This window comes from Conger conger, chromosome 17, assembly GCF_963514075.1.
Source record: "Conger conger chromosome 17, fConCon1.1, whole genome shotgun sequence".
Lineage (NCBI taxonomy): Eukaryota > Metazoa > Chordata > Actinopteri > Anguilliformes > Congridae > Conger > Conger conger.
In genome coordinates, this window is record NC_083776.1 from 39061222 (window position 1) to 39087005 (window position 25784).

Consider the following 25784-nt stretch of genomic DNA (forward strand, 5'->3'; position numbering starts at 1 on the left):
AATAAGTATGGTGGGTTCCACAGTGGGATATCTGTCGTGAAATCCATATTGCTCCGCCTTCGTGACTTTTCCTAAACATACGTATTGAACATTCTAATATAATTTGAATATCAATATTGCAAAAGTGCTGAAATTGACTGTCATTTCTCTTTCGTGTATACTTGGTCATCTTGATCGCTGTGTTTTGCTGCAAAAGGACAATGTGCAACAAAGTAAATCTGATCCTTATTTGTCATTACTGTATGACTATATAGTATATAAAACTGTATAGCTAGCTGATATATTCAGTTCACTAGCTTCAACTCAGTCATATAAACTTGTACACGTACATACAAAGATTTACAAGCTGATTGCAAACAAAGTGTTAGCGATGATACAAGAGATGAGTGAGGCTGAATCAGACGCTGGGGAGGAAATTCATTTTGATGACACTGACACACAGTGATGACCTGTCATGGGCCTGTGGAAGTACTGGGGACAGTGAGACAGAAGAACTGAGGCAGAGCAAAAACAAGTTCTCTTTCAGCGACAAATACAGTGGTCCTGTGTAGCTGCAGCTGATCCAGTTAGTGTTATGCCATACACCATCAAGAGGCAGTCCGTTATTGAGTTCAGAATAAATGTTTGTTGGATGTGCATACAGTATTATCTCATCAATAAAAATATGATGGCCATGTCATTTCCTGTGTCCAGTGGAAGTGATTAAATACCATCGAGCTCAAACAGAGCTCACTGGTGTTCAGGCCTGCTCATGGTGACTGGTCCCCACATGTGCAAAGCTTTCAGGTTGTGTATAAACTCAGTTTATTATATTTATGGCATCCCCCACAGAATACCTTGCTGTTTCTTATCAACTGGTAAAAAAAAGAAAATGAGCTCATTGCTAAGAAGACACATGTGACTGCGGCAAGATTAATGCATAAAACATCACTCTCATTTATCATTTTCACTAACTGACTAACTCATAATGCATGTCTAGTACATGCATGAAATGACCTCATACGATAACAACGCTGCCTAAAGCCTCTCCACTCTTTGAAAACATGTAAACACAAAGTGTTTTGGGATAAACCTAAAATTTTTACAACATTTTGTTTCACCTGTATTTTCTAGGTTTCCTCAATTGAAAATGTTTAGGTTAATTTTTCATTTGAGAACCTATATAATAAAGGTAAAACAAATTGAACCTTAGGTTTATCCAATGAAGCATCTTTTCGGCCGGTGTCGACGTAGCGAAAGGCACATGGCGCTAACCACCCCATGGCTCATGTGCTGTCATTCTCTTCCCTCTCTCTCCATCCCTCTCTCTCGCCCTCCAGAACCCCCTCTCTGCGACGTGGGGGAGTTCCGTTGCCATGACCGCCTGACTTGTGTCTCAGCTGATTGGCTCTGTGACGGAGAGCTAGACTGTCCGGACGGGTCAGATGAAATGCTGGTCAGATGTGAGTACTCCATACCCCATACCGGCTTTTACCATCGCTGTTAGAAACAGCTGTCTTTGACCATTACTGCGCTGCTGCAGAAATCTCACCTGATTCTTCATTATTATTTTTAAACCTTTCCATTTTCCTTTTCACAGATGCTCCACATATGTTGAATTGTTTAATTATTATATTTTTATATTATAACAGATGATTATACTGTATCTGTTATGTGTATTGTGTCTTTTTGTCGAACACCGCAATGGTCTAAATATGAGATTTTGAGGTCAGTGTTTTTACATACAGTATGTGCTCAAACTGCAATGTTTGTTCATTGAGGAAGCACATTCCTTAAAAATGACTGTTTTCAAGTGACATAATTCAACTTAAAAATTCATCTAGCCCTAGTTATTCAGAGTTGGCATTATTAAACATCCATGCTGTCTTGAAAATCTTAAGGGTATCATGCAAAGACTGCTATAAAAACAAGGCCTGCTATAGGAAATAGTAGCATAGCAAACACAGCTAATGAACAATCATGCCTGTCAAATCGCTCACCTACTGACACAGCTCTGCTCAATGTCAGTAGCTATTTTCTTTTTTCTTTTTTCTCTAGTCTACACCACTCACTCCTGGAAAAACTGTGCTGATTGTTTTCCCAAATTGAGCCATGAAAGTAAAATGGATAAGGTTACGACACTTTCACAACTGACGCTCAAACAACTTCTCAGATGTTTTACTGCATAATTTGCAGAGTGTTAAATGATTGGGGTTTGTCATACTGCTGACAGACACCCTGCAATAATACAGGGAGATATGCAATATTGTTCTGTGCTGTAAACATTAGACAAAGGGATAAAACACTGTTGCTAAGGAACATAATGGGAAGTAAACAGTGTTTGATATTAAGAACGGGGGAGCAAAATTAAACAGTTTGGATTTGTGGCAAAAGATAACGGCATCAGTGGAAAAAACTGAAATGTTCTAATGAGAGTGATTAGGCCAGAACAAATGCTTCTCAGCCCAGAGTTCTGAGTTCATCTTCATCATCTGCGGAATGGTGAAAATCATAACACGCATATTTTTGATGTTTTTCAGCTTTCTATATCATCCTGGAGCTTTTGGCTTGTGTTCCATACTGATCCAAGTAAAACAATTGCGATGTTGGTGGATGTATGCATATTTCAGGGTCATATTTTCAGAACTGGCGGCACGGATGGTGCAGTGGGTAGCACTGCCGCTTCACAGCAAGGAGGTCCTGGGTTCGAATCCCCGTCGGCCAGGGCCTCTCTGTGCGGAGTTTGCATGTTCTCCCCGTGTCTGCGTGGGTTTCCTCCGGGTACTCCGGTTTCCTCCCACAGTCCAAAGACATGCAGGTTAGGCTGATTGGAGAGTCTAAATTGCCCGTAGGTATGAGTATGTGAGTGAATGGTGTGTGTGCCCTGCGATGGACTGGCGACCTGTCCAGGGTGTATTCCTGCCTTTCGCCCAATGTATGCTGGGATAGGCTCCAGCCCCCCTGCGACCCTGATCAGGATAAGCGGGTTCAGATAATGGATGGATGGATGGATTTTCAGAACTAATTTTTCTGAACTGTTTGTATAATGATTTCCCACGTGACATGACATACGTATGTTTTTGCATAATTATAGGATGACGTTGCTAAATGTTAACACAGAGAGCGGAGGGGGGCAGGGGGGGGGCAGGGTTAGGGACTTCTCAAACCTGCGTCACTGCAGGCAGATGCGTGTGGGCCTTTAAATCCACTCTTCATATATTTCTCACCAGTCACACCTGAAGCAGGGATATGAGGTGTATGCTTCCACATCATGCCAGCAAACTGTCACACCTTACAACACATCAGCCCCTGGATGCCCAACACTTGATCCTGTGTTGGATGAAGAACTATTTTCTCCAAGATAAGATAAATTATGTGGCATATAGATTTCAAGGTGTGAAATTACAAAATTATTGATATGCAGTACATGATATTTGCAGTATATTTGCACTTTCTTTTCAAATGAAAAGACATGGTCAGCTTCTTGTCTTAAAATAAATGACAATTCTGTTCTTCAAATGCTTTTTCTTTCAACTGAAATTCTTGAAAGTGTATTAGAATGATGCTTTGTTTGAGAAAGCAATGTGAACACTTCGAAGCCTTATGTGAGGTGGAGATTGAAGTTATGTGAATATGAAGCTGATGGAGACGGAAGTTTGATGAGAAAAATTCTTCTGGGTTGGCACAGGATTCTGAGTGGACCACCCATCTGAGCCACCCATAGCAACAGTCCCCTCAGCCCTGCCCATAGCAACAGTCCCCTCAGCCCCGCCCATAGCAACAGTCCCCTCAGCCCCGCCCATAGCAACAGTCCCCTCAGCCCCGCCCATAGCAACAGTCCCCTCAGCCCCGCCCATAGCAACAGTCCCCTCAGCCCTGCCCATAGCAACAGTCCCCTCAGCCCCGCCCATAGCAACAGTCCTGTCAGGCCCACCCATAGCAGCAGGGACCCTCAGCCCCGCGCATAGCAACAGGGACCCTCAGGCCCAACCCTAGCAACAGCCCCTCAGCTCCGCCCATAGCAACAGACCCCCACTGACATGCCCATAGCAAATGGCTCCTCAGACCAGCCCATAGCAACAGGATGTGTGATCAAAGAAAATAGATACTACGTAGCTGATACTGATAATATAATTTCTTTTCACCAGTTGCCATCACCAGACCAATTTTATGGCTGGTTCTAGGACCCGGGGAGGCCGTAGCAAAGATTTTACAGGATAGGAAGATACCTAGCACTTTTCCTCATTGGTTTTCTTAACACCATGTTGTGCTCCGAGTGGCTTGCATTGGCGCTAGTATGATTAAAAGTTGATTCTCATTGGATTATCAAAACGATTATGGTTTGTGTGCAATTGAACTGGGGCCTGACAACCTATCAAGCATGCATAATGTGGGAGAAAGAATATTCTTTATTTTGTCTTTCTAGAAATGACCTGTTTGGTGAACTGCTTGAGGAAAAATCCATTGACCTCATTCGGTGAGCGTCTGTCGAATAAAGTACCAGTGCAGACGTGTCAGGCCTCTGGCCCCGCCTCTTCCTCTCTGGCCCCGCCTCTTCCTCTCTGGCTCCGCCTCTTCCTCTCTGGCTGCTGCCCTAATGGAGTGTAGCCATTGGTTAGAGTACAGTGTGGTGTATTATGGGTTATAGAAGTGTAGGCCTCCTGTACACACACTCCTGTTAAAACAAATGCCAACCATCTCAGATTTCCAACCATCCCGTAATATAGAACTGAATAGTTGTGGGGTTAAATGTAGGCCGAATGTGCAAGATTTATTATCATTGTAAAAATAAATTGTCATTATTATTGGCTATTCAGCTAGTTTATTAGCTGGTCTACAGCCAATACTATGCGGTATAGCTATCGCAGTACATCGAATACTTTTAGCGCAACAAGAACTATCTCTGGCACGTGGCGGTAAGCTTTGTTCCTACGTTTTTGCTCTTTATCCTTGTAGTCATGTTTTTATCTACCACATGGAAACAGCATGCTGTCATGTCAACATTGAAAAGATACAAGTTATGTTTTTTTTCCCATTTCACTTTGGCTCAGAAAATTGGAGGTATGCTGGAGATGGTTGTTACTGCTCTTACGAAGAAAATAATTGTTATACCGTGATGGCTACACCCAGTCCTAACAGCCAATTCTTTCATTTCAAGTTGGCCGCTAAATATCGATAATCATCGGTGAATCTCAATATTGATACTTGAAAGAGTCATCCATGCCATGCCTAATGTAGTGTACAGTATGTGGACTGTAAAAATCAGGCAGTTGATAGTTTGCATTTCCATGGTTGTGGTGGTGGAACTTTAGGCTGTAGATGGGTAAATTATACCCTCCGCTTGGGCCAACTTCAGAGCTGCTTCTGATGTTACCATCTGTAGATGCTATTCTGTGCACCGTGAATAACAGGAGCTCCTCTTATCTGTTCCATAATCTTTATTTTCACACCATGTCAATTGTATTTTTGTGCAATACTGTACTTGTTATGTATCCCAAAAGATAAACATTTCCCATTCTTGTCCTAATTTTGTAATAATTTAAAGGCAGAAGTTATGGAGGAGGGCATTGGAGCTTTTGCACTTTAAAAGCAATTTTCTGCTTTCTGGAGCATTAAAACACCCACAAAAGCACCCTTCAGACAACAAGGGCGAAGGACCAGAAATCGTTCAGGCCAGTGATTAAAGTAATCTTACGTTGCATTTTCTGTGAACAGAAATGGGGGGATGATGTATAAGTGCTGTAATTTCAACATGGTTAAACCAAAGTGTATAATACTCTTTAATAAAAGCTGAGAATGTGCACTTTACCCATTGAGTTTCTGTAACTTTGAGTCATTTCAGTCAGTAGAGCCCAGCTAGCCATCAGTAGAGCCCAACTAGCCATCAGTAGAGCCCAACTAGCCATCAGAAACACACAATAAATAACTAACAATAATGTGAACATTCATTGATGTGAAATATTACAAATGTGATTAGAATTTTAATAACATTAAATTATGATTTAATTGTCATGAAAATAAATTACAAGCTATTTATTTGGTAATTACAGTGGATATTTACATGAAGCATTATATCATGTGAAATAATAGGTAAACTGAATGATGAACTCGTGTCTTTATTCAGAAGGTCATAAGCCCATAGAGACAGGTGAGTAACATGATGTATATTGGTAGGGTAAGATGTACTTTATTTATGGGTAAAACATAAAGGTTGAAATGGGTGTTGGGTTTGTGCGGATAGGAACTGCAGTGTCCAGGGTCTTCTGGCACTTTCTCCGGTGGACAGAATCGTGTCAGCAGCGATTAATGTCTCTGCCTGCGTCAGTTGACAGAATTATGTGCAAGACTGATTTTGGCATCTCCTGGATAAATTAATATCTGTTCCAAAACCCAGTGAACAGACCCCTGGGTGTTTCTCTGGACAGATCATATTCAGTCCAGACACCAAACACATCCAGGCTCTAATTCTAGTAGATGGCCTGATGACTGAGTACAATAATTAGGGAACAAAATCATTGACTGTCAAATTCTGGTGTTGACAAGCTGAAACAGACGTTAGAGTAGCACTAGCTTTTGCGACATGACGTATACGCCAGTGAAATGGATCTTTGGGGGCGACATTAGCTTGGGAGTAAGAGCAATCGTCTGGAGGGTTGCCAGTTCAATCCTGCCCTGGGTATGTTGAGGTATCCCTGACCAAGACACCTATCCCCCAAATGCTCCTGACGAGCTGGTTGGCGCCTTGCATAGTAGCCAATTGCTGTTGGTGTGTGAGTGTATGTATGAATGGATGAATGAGAAGCATCAATTGTACAGCACTTTGGATAAAGGTGCTATATAAATGCCAGCCATTTACCATCTATAAAGAAAGGGCGGAAAGTCGATTTGATGTCAAACACAGATTGGGACGCCAAATGAGCTGTGTGAAAAGGATAATGATTGGAGGGGCATTGTCAGATATTTCATAGACAGGCATGTCCACTGGTACACAATGAAATCTTGTAAAATAATAAAATGAAATTTTTGGAATATAATACTTTAAGACGTGTTCCCATGGTTATGAAGAATTCACTAAATTAAGGAAAAGTGTATTCTGATTTCAGGTTTTCTTTATAGAGGGTTCCTGTACTGTGCAATAATATTCACAATAATGATATACCTGTTTGTGATATATGTGTCAAAGTCCAGTTCTGGAGTGCTTGCATGTTTTTCTGGTTTCCTTCCAATCCGTGGCCAATTAAGCCCTTGAGAGCCGGGTATGTGGGTATGCGGGTATGCGGGTATGTGGGTATGTGGGTATGTGGGTATGTGGGTATGTGGGTATGTGGTCTTCAGCCAATCGACACATTACATTCATGACTGCTGCAGATGGTAGACACTGGAGACCAGCAATATGACAGCTGTGCTATACAGTCTTGCACATTTGTGTTTATGTAATTAGACAACGTGTTGAAGAATGGAACTGCTATCCACTGCACAAGACGCTCTGCAATTTAATGTACTTTGGACAATTCAGAGGATGAGTCTGATGGGTTGGCCTCTCGTGCTAGAAATGTTTCATCTCGGGGGACACATTTATTGGAGAATTGTCCCAACACATGACAGATGCTGAAACCTCTGACAGTTTCTTGTTGACTCCAATTCTCCAGGGACACCACTTTGCTACTTGCTTTATTTATTCATTATTTCTGACACACATGTCTTTTAAACTGATTATAACACAGTTTGATGCAGATACACTTTCCTCCTCTGTCACTATTTTCATGGGCTTTTACTGATAGATGGAATTATAGCCTGTAAATGTGACATTTTCAGTGTTTTGAAATATGTCAGTGATAACAATCCTGTCACTCCTTAAAGGTCAACAGTATCCGTTGTGATACAGCATGTTAATGCAATGTCAATTTCCAATCTGTGGAAAATGCCTTATTGTGACACTTTAGCATTCATTGTTAATCCTGCCTTGATTGCTAAGAGTTTTTACAAGAATTTTAAATGGAGGTTTTCTGGAAAATGACAGAATGTCAATCATGGGAATCCCTATTTAGCATACTGCCGCATGATCTGAATCTATTTCTACTGTTACTGTAATTATTCACTTAACTTAGGATATCTTTTTGAACGATTACCACGGGGAATAATTGACAGAAGCACAAAAAAGAATCTTTGTTCTAAGTAACTAAGACATTAGTTTGATCTATCACCTTTGCACTAGACCTATATTCATGAAATAGACTGTAAATGTCTGCATTTACTGTTACTTCTGCACTAAGCCACTTTCACAGATGGGGCCCACAACATATGTGACAGTTAAATTATCTGGGTTAGGTAATGCTTTTCCCAGTTCACACATTGGGTGAAAAATTATGTGTGGAGTCTGTTCACACATGACACGTGCGTGGATTATTTTATCAGAGATCACGCCATGTCTAACAGTGCCACAGAGCTGTTAGATAGAGTAGAGTTGTTAGATAGATAGAGTTTCCCTTGTCACACAGTCCTGAAGATGGCACACATGAGACCAGTAGTTAATTCATTGGGCCTCATCGAAGAACAACTCCTACGAGCAGATTTGTTCTTAGATCACTAAAATCTCTTAAAACAAGTGATTTAAGACAACTTATTTATATTTTTTTTACTGTGCATGTCAGTGCAGCTGGCCTGGCAAATATAACTCTGATTAAACTAGGCCTTGTAGAATCAAGATTCAGCAACTGCATTGCTTATTTCTCACCTCAAATGTCTTCAAAAACTGATTTTAGTGGACTGTTTCAGGGGAAAAGACAAAGGTTATCAACAGTCCGCCAGTTTTGCCAAAAAACGATGAGCTGCAGTTTACCCAATCAGGTATCATTCGTCCCTCTTATGGTATGTACTGTATTATAAGAGACATCTTCATTTAGGACAGTTGTTTGAAATGTATTTGTTGGTTGAACCTGACGTGGCACACTCATATGAGCCCTTCCTATAAAAAAGTAAGAAAAATGCATGATAAGACTACAAAAATGTTCGTCACTTGTGTTCATTCTGGCTTCTTCATTGTTTCATGCTTCGTGACTCTACATACTAATATTTTTTTCACTGAATATAAGTTTCTAGTCCCAATTCTATGCAGAATTAAAGTAACGAATGCAAGGAAAGTCAATGAATACAGAGAAAGTCCTTGGACCAGCAATTGCCAGAATGTTGACATATGATTTATCAATAGTTTCTATATCATACTGCAAGGTTAGGACACCCTCAAGTTAACTTGGCTCAGGAAAAATGGAAACTGAAACTTCAGCATGTTGATTCATCTGCATAATGATTCAAAATATGATGGCAGTCACTGCAATATGAATGAAGTGGCCAAATGATCAATGTGTTTTGGTGTCTTCAAATCAACAACCTCACTCACTTGGATCCAAGTCCCAGTCTGTTTTTATCAAAATAGCTTTCTGGAACAAATTATCAGCATACAAACCTCTCTGTCTTTAAGCCATTGTAGATTGAATATACTGTACTGTCCAAAAGTTTAGGCAGCTGTGAAATTCTGTAAAATAAGAATGCTTTCAAAAATAGAAATGTTAATAGTTTATTTTTATCAATTAACAAAATGCATGAACAGAAGAAGTGAACGAACTGAAGAAAAATTTAATAAAATCAATATTTGGTGTGACCACCCTTTGCCTTCAAAACAGCATAAATTCTTCTAGGTATACTTGCACACAGTTTTTTAAGGAACTCAGCAGGTAGGTTGTTCCAAACATCTTTTGAGAACTAGCCACAGTTCTTCTGTGGATTTAGGCAGCGTCAAATGCTTCTGTCTCTTCATGTAATCCCAGACTCGATGATGTTGAGATCAGGGCTCTGTGGGGGCCATACCATCACTTCCAGGACTCCTTGTTCTTCTTTACGCTGAAGATAGTTCTTAATGACATTGGCTGTATGTTTGGGGTCGTTGTCCTGCTGCAGAATACATTTGGGGCCAAGCAGATGCCTCCCTGATGGTATTGCATGATGGATAAGTATCTGCCTGTACTTCTCAGCATTGAGGAGACCATTAATTCTGAACAAATCCCCAACTCCATTTGCAGAAATGCAGCCCCAAACTTGCAAGGAACCTCCACCATGCTTCACTGTTGCCTGCAGGCACTCATTCTTGTACTGCTCTCCAGCCCTTTGGCAAACAAACTGCCTTCTGCTACAGCCAAATATTTATAATTTTGACTCATCAGTCCTGGGAAGCTGCTGCCATTTTTCTGCACCCCAGTTCCTGTGGTTTCATGCATAGTTTAGTCGCTTGGCCTTGTTTCCACATTGGAGGAATGGCTTTTGGCCGCAAAACCCACTGGTTTCTGCCAATCATGAGCTGATGGCACTGCTGGACATCTTCCAATTGCAAAGGGAAGTAAGCATGATGTGTCTTTCATCTGCTGCACTAAGTTTCCTTGGCCAACCACTGTGTCTACGGTCCTCAACATTGCCCATTTCTTTGTGCTTCTTCAACAGAGCTTGGACAGCACATCTGGAAACCCCTGTCTGCCTTGAAATTTCTGCCTGGGAGAGACCTTGCAGATGCAGTTTAACTCACTACCTTGTGTCTTGTTGCTGTGCTCAGTCCTGCCATGGTGTATGAGTTCTGACATTAAACTGTCTTCAGCAACTGAACTTGGAAGCAGAGTTTGGTTGTTCCTCGCCCTGTTTTGACCCTCCTACACAGATTTTTCTGTTTCAGTTAATGATTGGAGGCGACATGGCTCAGGCAGTAAGAGCAGTCGTCTGGCAGTCAGAGGGTTGCCGGTTTGATCCCCCGCCCGGGCTGTGTCGAAGTGTCCCAGAGCAAGACACCTAACCCCCAAATGCTCCTGGCGAGCTGGTTGGTGCCTTGCATGGCAGCCAATCGCGGTCGGTGTGTCAGTGTGTGTATGAATGGGTGAATGGAGAAGCATCAATTGTACAGCGCTTTGGATAAAGGTGCTATATAAATGCCGACCATTTACCATTGTGTTTCAACCTACATATTAAATTGATGATCATTAGCTCCTGTTTGGTATGATTGGTTAGTCACACCTGACTACATGCCTAAACAATCCCTGACCTTGTGCAAGTGTACCTAGAAGAATTGATGGTGGTTTGAAGGGAAAGGGTAGCCACACCAAATATTGATTTGATTTAGATTTTTCTTCTGTTCACTCACTTTGCATTTTGTTAATTGATAAAAAATAAACTATTAACATTTCTATTTTTGAAAGCATTTTTACTTAACAGCATTTTTTCATACCTGCCTAAAACTGTTGCACAGCACTGTATATACGTGCAGTCCATAAGTATCTGGACAGTGGAACTTCTGTTGTTTTGGCCCTGTACTCCAGCACGTTGGATTTGAAATTAAACCATGAATAATGAGTTTAAAGTGTTCTCGCCTTTTATTTGAGAGTATTTACTGTACATCTATATCAGATGATCGGTATTTGGACAGCTTCTTAGCAGTTTTTTAGTCGTCAGGTGTATTAATTTCTTTTTACTGCAGGTATAAGAATGTTTCCAGTAATTAGTCTTGATTCTAGGCTTTTGATTTCTTTTGGATTTGATTTTGATCTGTTATTGGCCAACATATAAATAACAAAACTAATAATGAAAAATACATGCAAATGTGTACACGCACACACTCACACACACAAACACACACACTCCTGTAATTCTTCCGGTAGTCTGATTAAGACAGTGATTCCCAAACTCGATCCTGGGGCCCTCCTGTGTACGCTGGTTTTCTTTCCAACCACAATTGGCATCCCAGATTTCTAACAAGCTGTTAATTTTTCTTTTAATTATGTGCTTTTTATGTTCTGATTATTTACCCTCTTCAGCCACATTTTGTCAGACATAGCAATGCATACCATGAAGAATAAAACTCCCATGTTTATATTGTGTTGTATTACAAACAATTACATCAAAACAGGTAACATTTATTTTCAACACAATGCAGGTTTGGCTCATTTTCTTTGGCTTTGTTTTTTAATTCTGTATTATCTGCCAGGTGGTTAGTTTTAGTGGCTCAGTGTCCACAATGTTACCAATTAGGAGCCTATTGATTCACAGTCTAATTTGATCAGTTAAACATAAATTGTATGTACTTGCACAATAACACAATAAGCACAATATGAATGGGGAATTCTTCATGGCATGCGTAGCTATTTCTTATATAATGTGACTTAAGAGGGCAAATAATCCCTCAAAACATTCATGGCACATAATGAAGAAAGAATATTTAATATATTTAACAGCTTCTTAAAAGTACTTGTGCTATTTTTATTCTTCAGATATTAAACATAATTTTTTTCACAAGTGATGTCATTTTCCACCCCATCATTGTCCAAATTGCTCACAAATGAGCATAAACCCAGCACAAACGAACAACACCACTTTGGACTGATTCAGAGCTTGTTGGGGTGGAAGATGACGTCATGGCTAATAATAAAACACTATCTAAACTTCTAATCATATCTAAACTGACTGGCGACCTGTCCAGGGTGTATTCCTGCCTTTCGCCCAATGTATGCTGGGATAGGCTCCAGCCCCCCTGCGACCTTGTTCAGGATAAGCGGGTTAAGATAATGGATGGATGGATGGATGGATGGATGGATATCTAAATAAACACAACGGTACTAAACAAAACAAATACAGCACAAACCAGCACTAACGCAACACAAACAAATTATACTACTTTGGAGCGATTTGGACAATGATGGGGTGGAAAATGATGTCACTTGTCCAAAAAAACATGAACGAATGACAATACAGAGCAGTGTATTGTCACGAAACAGAGCAGTGGTCTCCAACCCTGGTCTTGGAGAGCTACAGGGCCTGCTGGTTTTCATTGTTACTCTGCACTTAATTAATCAATTACAGCAGTTGATTTCACAGTTAACTGACCTCACATGGTTACTTGGGTGTCAACATGGTGCTGATTCTAAGCTGAAAACAGAAACCAGCAGACCCAGTAGGTATCCAGCACCACTGATCCAGAGACATGGCTGCATGGGTTTCTGCACTGATATAATCACCACAGCCTTAGCTCTCTATCTCCCTGCTATTCCTCACCATACGATCATGAGCAACTCGCCTCTCCCCTGCCAACTCTCCCCCAGGACCAGCGAGGTGACAGAGGCTATCGAGAGGCTGGGGAATGACCTACTTTCCTGCATTGGGAGAAAAAAAACGATGGTGTTGACAGTTCCTTAACTCCCGAAGCAGCATAGCACTCTGTGATAAGAGATAAAGTATTAGAGTGTCTAATGCTACTGCGCTGGCACTTTTTTTAATGTGACTTTGTGCCTGCTCTGGCCTATACCATCACTGAAGCCTATTCTATCTGCATTTGCATAATGGATGCGATAAGCACCGGATACAGGTTCAGCTGAAGTAGGTCTTTACTGCCTCTGACTGCATACTTTCTGATGAAGTGTTCAAGCTGATTAAGTGGGAGATGATTGGTCTTCTTTCATATGTGTGGGAATCGGAACTTGGCATGTGGGCATATGAAAGTACACCAACTGGTGTTCTTCATCAAGTTTCCTGTGGCTCTTTGCAGTTTATATATTGTCAGTTCATGAGCGATTGTCAATTTGAGGTATGGTGTACCTCTGTTTACCTGTATTGGTGGGAGGACCAACAAGGCAAAGGTGAGGTTTATTTTTTTGGAGCTGAAAATAAAAAAGCTCTTTGGTTTTGGTTTGGTTTTTCTGATTTATTTGAAGATCCCCATTGAGCCACTCTTCACCCAGGTCTGTCTCCAAAGATGCGGTTAGTAGCACTGAGCCTGTGCTTGAGGACTGGCTTTAGGTTGACCTAAATGACACACACACTCATTTGGTTTCTAGACCTAGCCAAACTGACAGTCAATGAAGTATTAAATCAAGTATGCAGTCCGAATGACTAGTTCTCATCTCTAAACGTTAACATCCTCATTTTGTATGTTTTGGTATTTTTCTCACGCACCATACTGAAGCCCAGCACTGCACAGTGTAGCGGCTCCTCTAATCTGCGACCTTACTCCTGGCACAACTGTGCACAACTGAGCCCCCCCAACCAAGCTCTCAAATAACCTCCAACAGGAACACTGCCTTTCTATTCTGCCAGAGGTATTAATTGAAAAGACTTATTTCTTTTAAGAGAATTTAAATATTTTTATGAAATCTGTTGTGTGGTTGGATGTTCTTTATGTCATCACTGCTGGCTTTACCTGTTCAGGGCTGAGGGCCCAGCTTCTGTTTTAGCTACAGTAGGTAAGTTATTTCTGTTTTATGGTTTTATTTTGTATGTTTTATTTTAGGTCCTGATATCCAAAAGAAAATGTTTGTGTGCTTTCAAATAAGCAAAACAATCTATATCAAGTTTTAAATGTTTATTCTCCAGTGCCTCTAATAGCAGGCTGTTTTAGTAACTGTCTTTAAGGCTGATTGAATGAACCCAGTGAGAGGAGCGCTGTCTGTGAGGGCTTGAACTTGTTCAGGCTACAAGGTGGGCTGGGCTAAAGCAAATGAGCGTATCGTTGTGATATTGCAACTTTCCCAACGGCTTGTTTAAATGCTAATTTTCTTCATACAGATTTTGTGGATTTATTTGGGGACTGTGCATTTTGACACTCAGTGTTTTAACTCCTTTAAAGCACGAAAAAAACTTCATGTGACCCCAAAGCAGCAGCTACAGTGCCATTATACATAAAGAGACAATACATGTCAACATTTATTCGGATTTATTCACAAATATAAACATTAAAATTATTTTGTTCTTTCCTGCTCAGTTGAAGAGAGTGTGGAATGCTTCCAGGTTGGCTGTGAGCAGAACTTTCAGCTGTCCTGGCCAGGGGTTAGCCTACCCTGCTACCCCACCTGTGTCCTCGCACTCCTCAGCCAGTCTGCTTACAGAATGAAACTACAGTTACATTGCAGTCCATAAGTATTTGGACAGTTGGTACAATTTCTGTTCTTTTGGCTCTGTAGTCCAGCGCATTGGATTTGAAATGCAACAATAAATGTGAGGGTAAAATGCAGACTGTCACCTGTAATTTGAGGGCATTTACATCCATATTGGGTGATGCATGTACATGCATTTTTATACCTAGTATCACAATTTTAGGGGTTCAAAAATAATTGAATGGTTGGCTTCTCGGCTGCTTCTGAATAGTCAGGTGTATTCAATCACTTTCTTGGCAATCGAGTGTAAATACCTGCTGTACATACAGTACATGCATATCTGTCACACGTGACAGTGACAGTTTGTTGTCACTGAGCATTCTGCCACTCTGCTACATATTCCAATGATTAGCTGATAAATGTGTCTATTCACAGAGAGAATGGGTAGCTTTGGGAAGGAGCTTTTCAGAGTAATGCAGCACAGCATTCATAACCCAGAAGGATAGTCTATTGCATGATGTAATGTGTGTGCAGCCATTTCTGAACCCAGCTCGAGGTGAATGGGTGTGTGTTGCCTTCTGATTCCTGACAGGGGGCATGGGCAATATACTGTACACTCTCAGAAATCAAGTGACAGTAGAGGAACATTTTGTTCAAATTACCCAAATGTAAAATACAGAACCCTGATTTGGTACCCTGTTGTCTTTTGATACAAATTAATATGTTTTCCAAGCAAAAAAGCAACACATTAATTATACATTGCTGGCTGGGTAGCAGAGATGGGGAGTCAGCGACTCGAGTCACACATGCACGGACTCCAGACTCGACTCGGACTCGTCAATAAGGACTCGTGAACGAAAATAATCTGCCAAATGGCATCGTGAAAATGAAGTGAATAATGTCACAGCCAATGATTACTTTTCAATTATTTATATGAAATATATTCCTCAGTTAAAACACACCCAACGTTGTTTTACATGCCACACTGTGCGCCTTTTAGTTGCAACTATAGCAACACCCTAAGCTGTATTTCTTGCATATCTCACTAAAATTACAGTTCTGCATATTTTTAGTTTAAGTAATTCAGGCTCATCGAGCCAAAACAAAATGATTGCAACTAGTAAAATGTATCATGTTCCTGTCACTGTTTAATCAGCATAACAGAAGCGCATATTTTCCTATTTTGTTGACTGCCAAGTTGCAGCGATGTTGGCTTGTATTTCAAATGGTTGATCTTGAAAAGCTATGCAAGCTAGAGAACCACGAGCGTAAAGTGATCTGGAGCCTGATCAAGGGTTGCACTATTTTAAAAGCCTTTAAGTGTGGTCTTTAAGATCGATATCAGCAGGACAGCAAGTGATTTTGAATGTGACATTATGTATTAGTTGCGTGGACATTGTTTATTGGTATTCCAGTGTCATACAAATATGAACTGTATTTTCAAGAGAGCTTGTTTGTAAGTGACGGTAACATTAAAAGCTACCGTAGAACCTGAGTTTTGCATGTACTGTACTGCATGCGGTTTGGAAATTATCTATATATTTAATTTGCAATAGTGCAATGGCATTCATTATTATACAATGTAGATGTAGTCCCAAAAAGCATAGCTTCCCATTTCTTGCATAAATAATATCTAGCCTCATTAGATTTTTTTGAATGATTAAAGTAAATGCTTAACAGGTACCTTTCATTTTAAAATGAAAAAGTAGTAGAGTATATTAATAAACCAATAATGCAACGTGATTCAAATTTCAACACTTTGTTAATTTGTTTACAAATGAAGTTATAATTATTATTCTTGAGTCACAGATACACATTAAGCCTAGTCCTAGACTAAATTTAACTGGAGATTATCCATATAAAACTGCAATTAGTCCAGGATTAAGATTAATCTGTGTTCAGGTAACCGGCCCCTATTCTGTTACTGACCATCATCTTATATTACAGCCCATGGTAATGCTTACGTTATGTCACATGAGTCACACAGAGCTCTTGAAAAATAGAATGGCTATTTATTTGATGTTATTTATAGATATATCAATTACCTACCACACCAGACCTGAGATTTTGGCAAGCCTTTCTCCAGCCATCTTGAGAAAGGCTTTGCCAGAACGTTGGCTCAGGGTGGTAGTTCATTGATATATTAATAAATGAAATAACCACTTTTTGTGTGCCCCTGATACTACTGCTTCTTGAGTTGTCACACACTTAATGTCATATACAAAATATGTCTTCTACACTTCTGGTTTCTATATCTTCAATTAGCATAGGAATTGTGATGAATTTCTGTAGCCATACTGTTGTTTAGGCTACACCATTCTGGAGGCTTGAGACTTGACTCAGACTCTAGCTCAGAGACTTGAGACTTGACTTGGACTTGCATTTGATGACTTGTGAACAGCTTTGGCTGGGGGTATAATTTTATGTACTCGGGTACTGCCCCAGCGACAAGCATTTGTACCTTTTTAGACAGTTTTCGTACCTTTATTTCTGAGAGTGTATGCTCTGGTTCTGTAGTCATGATACAGACTGAAAGATTTGTTGATTGTTGCCAATGTTTATTCAACACCCTTTCACCTGTATTTGCTGTGTGATTGTGAATGATGATGTTAAAGGAGCTCTTTTCGCCATCGTCATCGGTTTCAGTAACGCTGTGCACTGTTCCCTACTGAGTGACTATAGTAAAGCACATTGTAAACGCTGTGCACTGTTCCCTACTGAGTGACTGTAGTAAAGCACATTGTAAACGCTGTGCACTGTTCCCTACTGAGCGACTATAGTAAAGCACATTGTAAACGCTGTGCACTGTTCCCTACTGAGTGACTATAGTAAAGCACATTGTAAACGCTGTGCACTGTTCCCTACTGAGTGACTATAGTAAAGCACATTGTAAATGCTGTGCACTGTTCCCTACTGAGTGACTATAGTAAAGCACATTGTAAACGCTGTGCACTGTTCCCTACTGAGTGACTATAGTAAAGCACATTGTAAACGCTGTGCACTGTTCCCTACTGAGCGACTATAGTAAAGCACAGGATCCAGGACAGCCTACTGTAATGTCCCATAAGATCAGGAGAAACTGAACAGTGTTAGGAATATAGAAGTCTGGCAAGCTCTGGATTTATTTTTTATGTACACTCACTGAGCAGTTTAATAGGTAGACCTGCACACCAGCTTGTTAATGCAAATATTTAATCAGCCAATCATTTGACAGCAACTAAGAGCATACAAGCATGGCGTCATGGTAAAGAGCTTCAGAGGTTTTTCAGACCAATTTTCAGAATGGGGAAGAAATGTGATCTAAGTGACTTTGACTGGGTGGTTTGAGTATCTCAGAATCTGCTGATCTCCTGGGATTTTCATGCACAACGGTCTCTAGTGTCTGCAGAGAATAGTGCGAAAAACAATTGCACATGCCATTTGATTCTCCTCACAATGATCTTGCTGAAGCATTATTGGAGCACTTATTGAATGACATTCTGAAATGCGAGCAGCAGAAGGGGTTCCTGGCTCGTCGGGGGTAGAGATAGGTCACTGGTGATGTGACATTGTGATTTACAGTGGGTTTAAGCCCCAGCTGGAGGCAGCAAGCCACACATCTGACGGTGACCTCAGCTTTATACTTACATGCTGAAAAGGAAGTGTTTTTCAGCTGCGAGAAAAGGAAGACATGATAAAATGCTGAAATGGCAATAGTAAAACACATATGCATATGCACATTCGCACATGAGGCAGCAAAGCAGAATAACTTTCAACCAGCTTTTCCCTGGATAATTAATTCCTGTACTTGACACCTCAGCTGGTGTGTGGTGGTGAGCATTCTGGTGCAAGCTGCTGCGCAGAACACTGTGGATAGCATATCCGTTTACTGCACAGAAATAGCATACAAATCTACCCATGCTAATTTTTGAGGAACTACAGTGGGTGGGTAAATTAAACTTGCAGGTACTGTACCAACCCACCACTGCCCATACTAGCCATGATAGCTGCTGTTCCTAGCTAGTGAGCTAGCTAGCATTGCTTCAAGTTCTCAACTACACATTATTTGAATATAAGGGCTTGCAACGAGTGTGTGCGCATGTGCTTGCTCTTCCTTGTGCACGCGTTTGTGTGTCTGTGTGTGAGAGAGGGATAAATAATATGTAGTACTTCAGTGACCTCCCTCAAAGCCATGCAATGGGTCCGTAATGGAATGGATTCAGGACTACATAAAGAGACTTTCAGCTTCCATCAGTGGTTGCTCAATGGCCCACCCCAAAGGCATATTGTATGATACAATTCACAGGTCCGCTGGCTCAAGCAGCCAGGTGTGCTGCCATGGAAACACACAGATCCCAGGGATTGATTCAATCTGAAGTGACAATGATCGAACTTACAGAACGTCTTCAATTATAGCAGAGGCGGTTCGAATAGAGAGCGGTTCCTGATTTCATTGTCGAGGCGAGGGCTGAGGGTCAGAATGCACAGGCGCAACATACTGAGGGGAGCAGCAGCAAATGTATCAGGATATTGCAAATACACTCAGTGAGCACTTTATTAGGTATTTATTAGACTTATCCTTCTGTACCTATCCACTTAGTTATGATGCGTTGTGTGTTCAATGTTGTGTGCATTACTGTCACCTTCCTGTCAGCTTTGACCAGTCTGGCCATTCTCCTCTGACTTCTCCCATTAAAAAGGCGTTTCTGTCTGCAGAACTGCTGCGCACTGGATTTTTTGTTTTTGTTTTTCGCACCATCCTTTGCAAACTCTAGAAACTAGCATCCAATGAGATCAGCAGTTTCTGAGATATTCAAACCACCCTGTCTGCCACTAACAATCATTCCACGGTCAAAGTCAGTTAGACACATTTTTGCCCCATTCTGATGGTTGATGTGAACCTTACCTGAAGCTCCTGACCCGTATCTGCATGATTTTCTGCATCGCACTGCTCCCACACGATTGGCTGATTAGATAATCGCATTAATAAGAAGTAAAATTTCCTAATAAAGTGCTCACTGAGTGTATATTGTGCCGTTTTTGCTTCATCTTGATTTGCTTTGCATTCCATGAGTTACATTACAGTTAATGGGTTTACCTGCTGCACTCTTGCTCAGCAGTACTAGTGACAGTTATTGAACTTTTTTACTAATTGGGTTAAGCTTTAGCTAAAATAGTAGATGCCAGTCTCTCAAGTTTTTGAAGAAAATTTGAAATCATTTTTGAAGAAAATGTGAGGTATGTCTATATGTGATGTATATATATTAGTCTCAATTAGATTAATTGAGAGAAAAAAAAAAAAAAAAATTTTTTAAATGAGCCCTGAAAGTACCCTTTGGGTACAAATAAGTGTTTTCCTATCACAAAAGGTACAAATTACCTTTAATTATTATCCTGCCCTGGGTGTGTCAAAGTGTTCCTGAGCAAGACACCTAACCCCCAGTTGCTCCTGACAAGCTGGTTGGTACCTTGCATGACAGCTAATCGATGTTGGTTTGCGAGTATGTGAATGAGAAGAATCAATTGTGCAGCACTTTGGGTAAAGGCGCTATATAAATGCAGACACCTATGGTTTCCAGATTTTAAAAATGCATTATTTAATAAAAACATTGAAACATTAGAGTAAATGTATTTAAAAGTATTTAGTTTTATATATTTTTAAACATGACATATAGATTATTATCTGTGTTGTTTATCATATCTAAAGCTAACTGTACATCTACACAAGCAAATACATACATTTAACACAAACCAGAAACCCACTTCATACATTCAGTTACTTTCATACACAGGGAGGCATTGTGAAGCACAGGACAGCATGTGTGTCCCTGCTGGCCTAAGAGCTGCTTATCCAGTGGCCATGATGGAGGCCTCGCACCCTCCATCTGTGTGCAATATGGTCCTGTGCGTGAATGATTGTCATGTTACTGCACAGTGAGGGGTTTGAATGTGATGTATGAACAGTCAGCGGTTTGGAGAATGTCCTTCATCGAAATGCACGTCCATTCCATAAATATGACAGCTTCATTTCACTGCGTTGATTACATTACTTTGTAAGATAAATGCCTTTAATTTTAGTCACTTCGTGATTTATTATGAGCACATGCATTCGATGCACGACACGCATATTTGAAATAAAAATGTGATTTAATAACTCGATCGTGTTCTTTTTCTGTGAGCTGACACCAGCCAGTGTTAAGGACGCTAATTTATTAACAATGAAACAGAGTTGTGAAATGAGAAATTAGATCTCAGCTAGCTGTTAAAGGCCCACACCCATATTTGTTTGTGTTTCTGGGCTTTTCATATCGTCCTCGAGCTATCAATTTGTGTTCCATACTGATTCAAGTAAAACAAGTGCAATTTTGGTATGACATTGCTAAATGTTAAAACAAGGAGTTGACCACAGGGGACAGAGGGGGAGGGATTATGGACTCTTTGCAAACGTTTTGTGGGCGTTTGAGGTGCAGAAACCAGAAGAGAACGGTGATGCTCGTGGGCCTTTAATGCTGCTAACGCAGCACGTGACAGAGGCCTCATGAAGTGAAGCATGTCCCCTGTTTTGTGCAAACAGCTGATGTCTTTGCCATTTAAGTCAAACCCCAAAGGACACTCCTGTGAATACCAATGCCTCTGTGAATTGGGCAGCAGTCACCCGATTTCAGGCTGAATCCCACGGGACTCAGGCAATGACACGCTGTCGGAAGTATGGATTTCAGCAGTGTGAAGGTTGCGCTTTTAGGACGTTGTGTTAATGCGATTAGTAAGCAGTCCCATTGACTGATTACGTCATTAGCTGTAGTAAACAAGACTTCATGCAGATCGCATACGCATTACATTACATTACTGGCGTACAGTTGATTAGACTAAGCAGGAGACAATCCTCCCCTTTGAGCAATGTGGGGTTAAGGGCCTTGCTCAAGGGCCCAATGGCTGTGTGGATCTTATTGTGGCTACACCAAGATTAGAGCCACCGACCTTGCCTGTCCCAGTCATTTACCTTAACCACTACACTACAGGCCACCCCAACATACCCTCGTCAGGCCGCATGTTGTGCTGCTGGTTTTAAACTGACTGAAGCTCCGTGCTGCTGGTTTTAAACTGTCTGAAGCTGAAGCAGCGCTCCGTGCTGCTGGTTTTAAACTGGCTGAAGCAGCGCTCCGTGCTGCTGGTTTTAAACTGTCTGAAGCTGAAGCAGCGCTCCGTGCTGCTCATTTTAAACTGTCTGAAGCTGAAGCCGCGCTCCGTGCTGCTGATTTTAAACTGTCTGAAGCTGAAGCCGCGCTCCGTGCTACTGGTTTTAAACTGTCTGAAGCTGAAGCAGCGCTCCGTGCTGCTGGTTTTAAACTGGCTGAAGCCGAGCTCTGTGCTGCTGGTTTTAAACTGGCTGAAGCTGAAGCAGCGCTCTGTGCTGCTGGTTTTAAACTGGCTGAAGCTGAAGCAGCGCTCTGTGCTGCTGGTTTTAAACTGGCTGAAGCTAAAGCAGCGCTCTGTGCTGCTGGTTTTAAACTGGCTGAAGCTGAAGCAGCGCTCTGTGCTGCTGGTTTTAAACTGGCTGAAGCTGAAGCAGCGCTCTGTGCTGCTGGTTTTAAACTGGCTGAAGCTAAAGCAGCGCTCTGTGCTGCTGGTTTTAAACTGGCTGAAGCTGAAGCAGCGCTCTGTGCTGCTGGTTTTAAACTGGCTGAAGCTGAAGCCGCACTCTGTGCTGCTGGTTTTAAACTGTCTGAAGCTGAAGCTGCGCTCCGTGCTGCTGGTTTTAAACTGGCTGAAGCAGCGCTCCGTGCTGCTGGTTTTAAACTGGCTGAAGCAGCGCTCGGCGCTGCTGGTTTTAAACTGACGGAAGCTGAAGCAACGCTCGATCACACTGCACGTCCGTCGGGTCCGTTCATTACGGCGCGTCCTAGTTCACTCATTGCCACGGCAACAGTTACGGCCGTCTCTCGAGCACTAATTACAAGCGCTCTGCTTGGGTCAAGCTTCCTCCAGGGGGCAGGCAATGTCAGGGCATCTGCTGGGAGAACATTAAAGCATGAAATTGAATCTCTGCAACCACATGCCATCTGAACACTGTGCCCTGTTGTCTAAGGTCAGCTGTGTGCCACAGGACAATGCATGACGGCCTCTTTCAGCAAAACACTGCAAATCCACAAGCTTGTGTTTGTTTATGAATAATTACTGTACCATGAACCATGCTCACTGTTATGATCTAATTACTCATGGTCTATGACAACATTTTTTTACTCTTCAGCACAGAACTACCATCAGAAGGCACACCTGTGTGTCGTACGTAGCAGGTCTCCACCTTATCGTTCAATGAGTACATAATTATTTTTGCCCAGGTATTCATCTTCACATACTTGGCTCCTTTCACCTCTAATGAAAGTTCAGTGCAGCAGTTTTTTTTTTTTTTTTACAAATGAAATCAAATGTTCATTTGCAGTAGTGTTTCAGCGTTGCCCTGGTTTTAATTAAGTGTGAAAAAAGAAGATGGCAGTTTTTATGAAAATGGAGGGAAATGGGTTGATTCTCCTGGAAGACTGCAAAAGCAAATGGTCTTTTTAGTTATGGTCTGAACAGATGGAACAGATAAAGCCAGCTACATTTGGTTGAAAGGTGATTGTTTTCTAGCTGACGAGGGTACAGAGAGACTGCGTAGATGCCTGTACAACCTGAGCTATACTGGGTTTAACCTAGTCTATTTATGTAAAAATGTCTCAACCTAGATTCCTACCTCTATATTCATCAAGACATCTAGATTCCTGCTTTTGCTCACAGGGGAATTTCAAATATTTGCTCAATAGAGTGAGCTCCATAATGTTTGGGAGCTTAGAAGCGAACTGTCCAATTTTGGCCCCCTAAAAAGTGATAATCCTTAGAGAGATCACCCTCAAATAAATAACCTTCAAATGTAAGGTGTCAGTCTGCACTTCAACCTCATATGTATTGTTACATTTCAAATCCAAAAGAACAGAAATTGTACCACTGTCTAAATAGTTATGGAGTGCATTGTATAAGAATATACATTTTATACATTTTAGATTGAGATTGTGCACAAGCAAACATCTGCATCTTTTGAGAACTACTGTAAGTAGCCTGGTGCATTTATTTCAATACATGTGCAAGAAGGACACATGGCTAAACATTTCATTCTTAGGAGCAGAACAGAATCTCACGTGTCCATAGACAAACATAAAACCTTCCACAGAAATCCCTCCTGAGCTGTGTCCTTGGGATTTAATGGAGGAGTTGAATGAGGATATCTTCATACAGTAGGACTGCTTCCCTGTCTACATAATGCCTTCAAAGTGGGTCCTTTTTAACGTCTGGCAGAACTAACCTTCTTTGGGTTCCTTTTGGCTTTCTCCTTCTCAACAGGGCATTTGTCTGTACCATCTTTTGGTTTTAAGTCTAACATTAATTTAATCTTTCAATTTAAAAGCAATCTGTTGGAGTGTAGCGTATCATAGCCATTGAACACAACCTCAGTCTAAGCATGAGATTAAATTAGACTTTTATCAGTTCCTTAGTTGTGAAATTTGGGTGAGTCAGACGATTAATATCAAAAATGTGATTTATGGTTGTATAAATGTATCCAACTTGAAGTAGTTTGGCATATCCATCAAGCACGCTCTTGTAACTGCCACTATGGTCGGCCCTTGAACATTGTTACACGTTTTAAAAGAATCCCAGAGTCAGTAATAGTATTTGAAGATAACAGAAAAACTTAAAATTCGATCAAAGGTAGCCTTGAAAATAAATAACTACATCAATTCTGTGACCCACGGGCATCACCAATTGCTTATATCTTCTTGGGAAATGCCTTTCCAGGCAGTCACTGCAGTCAGTTTCAGTTGATCTTCCTTTTAACAGGTTTTCTGTCTTTCTAGACTAGACAACCACTGCCGTTTAATGTGTTAAACTATGCAAAAGGCAGCACCTGAGCAACAGTTAACACTAACTCAATTGGGGGCAACATTGGCTCGGGCGGTAAGAGCAGTCGTCTGGCAGTTGGAGGGTTGCCAGTTCGATCCCAGCCTGGGCATGTTGAGCCATCTACATTGAAGCCATTTACAACGATTCACCGTTTGGAGGAGCAGGCTGTCTGCATTAACAAGCCGGCATACCTAATAAAGTGACCCCTGAATATATATATGAAGTATGAGGTATGGTACTATCACACTTGATGCACAATTATGCATTTTATCGGTGGGAAATTATGGTTTCATTTTAGTAAGCCGCACTTGTACAAGTGACACTGTACATGCACATGACTGTTTTTCAATTACAGTGATTAAGAGCCAGTTTAATAACACAATACATATTCCGGCGAACCAATCATCCCTCTAAATATGCTGTGGATGACAACCTGCTGTTCTAATGGTGTGCTTCACAGCAGCAATAGCTGAACTTAATAAAAGGAAATTACATATCCTCATGGCTTGGCATCAAATAAGGTGTCAAGGCACGTTGGATTTAGGCTCTCAATCACATAGTTATGTAGAACAGAAAGTTGAGCATTACACAGTTAGTAGCACTGTAAACTGCAGCTGTAATTATAGTAACTGATAAAATAGATGAGGCATCATGTGACACAGGATGATGCTCACGCTGTGTAAAATGAGAAAGTGCCTGTGATTGGTCGTACTCTGTGTAAAATGAGAAAGTGCCTGTGATTGGTCGTACTCTGAGTGTGTCCCTTTGCTGCTAAGCTTATTGGGTTACCCAAGTGCCTCGTTCATCTCAAACCACAAAAATCACCATCACCTCACACCTGTTTCATCTCAAACCACAGACACGTTTTTATTCATGTGGACCAGAGAGACACCTCACATTTGTTTCACCTCAAACCACAGACGCGTTTTTATTCATGTGGACCAGAGAGACACCTCACATCCGTTTCATCTCAAACCACAGACGCGTTTTATTCAT

At 41.1% G+C, this 25784-nt stretch overlaps 1 protein-coding gene across 1 annotated transcript in view; it reads left to right on the forward strand.

The window, feature by feature from the left end:
* The first annotated feature begins 370 nt into the window (after window positions 1-370).
* Window positions 371-25784, forward strand: part of LOC133116330 (low-density lipoprotein receptor-related protein 1B-like) — a 447656-nt gene continuing 422242 nt past the window's right edge. Inside the window, exons 1-2 of the mRNA XM_061225770.1 lie at window positions 371-386; window positions 1320-1442. Coding sequence (XP_061081754.1) covers window positions 371-386; window positions 1320-1442 — 139 coding nt within the window. The remainder of the gene's footprint in view (window positions 387-1319; window positions 1443-25784) is intronic.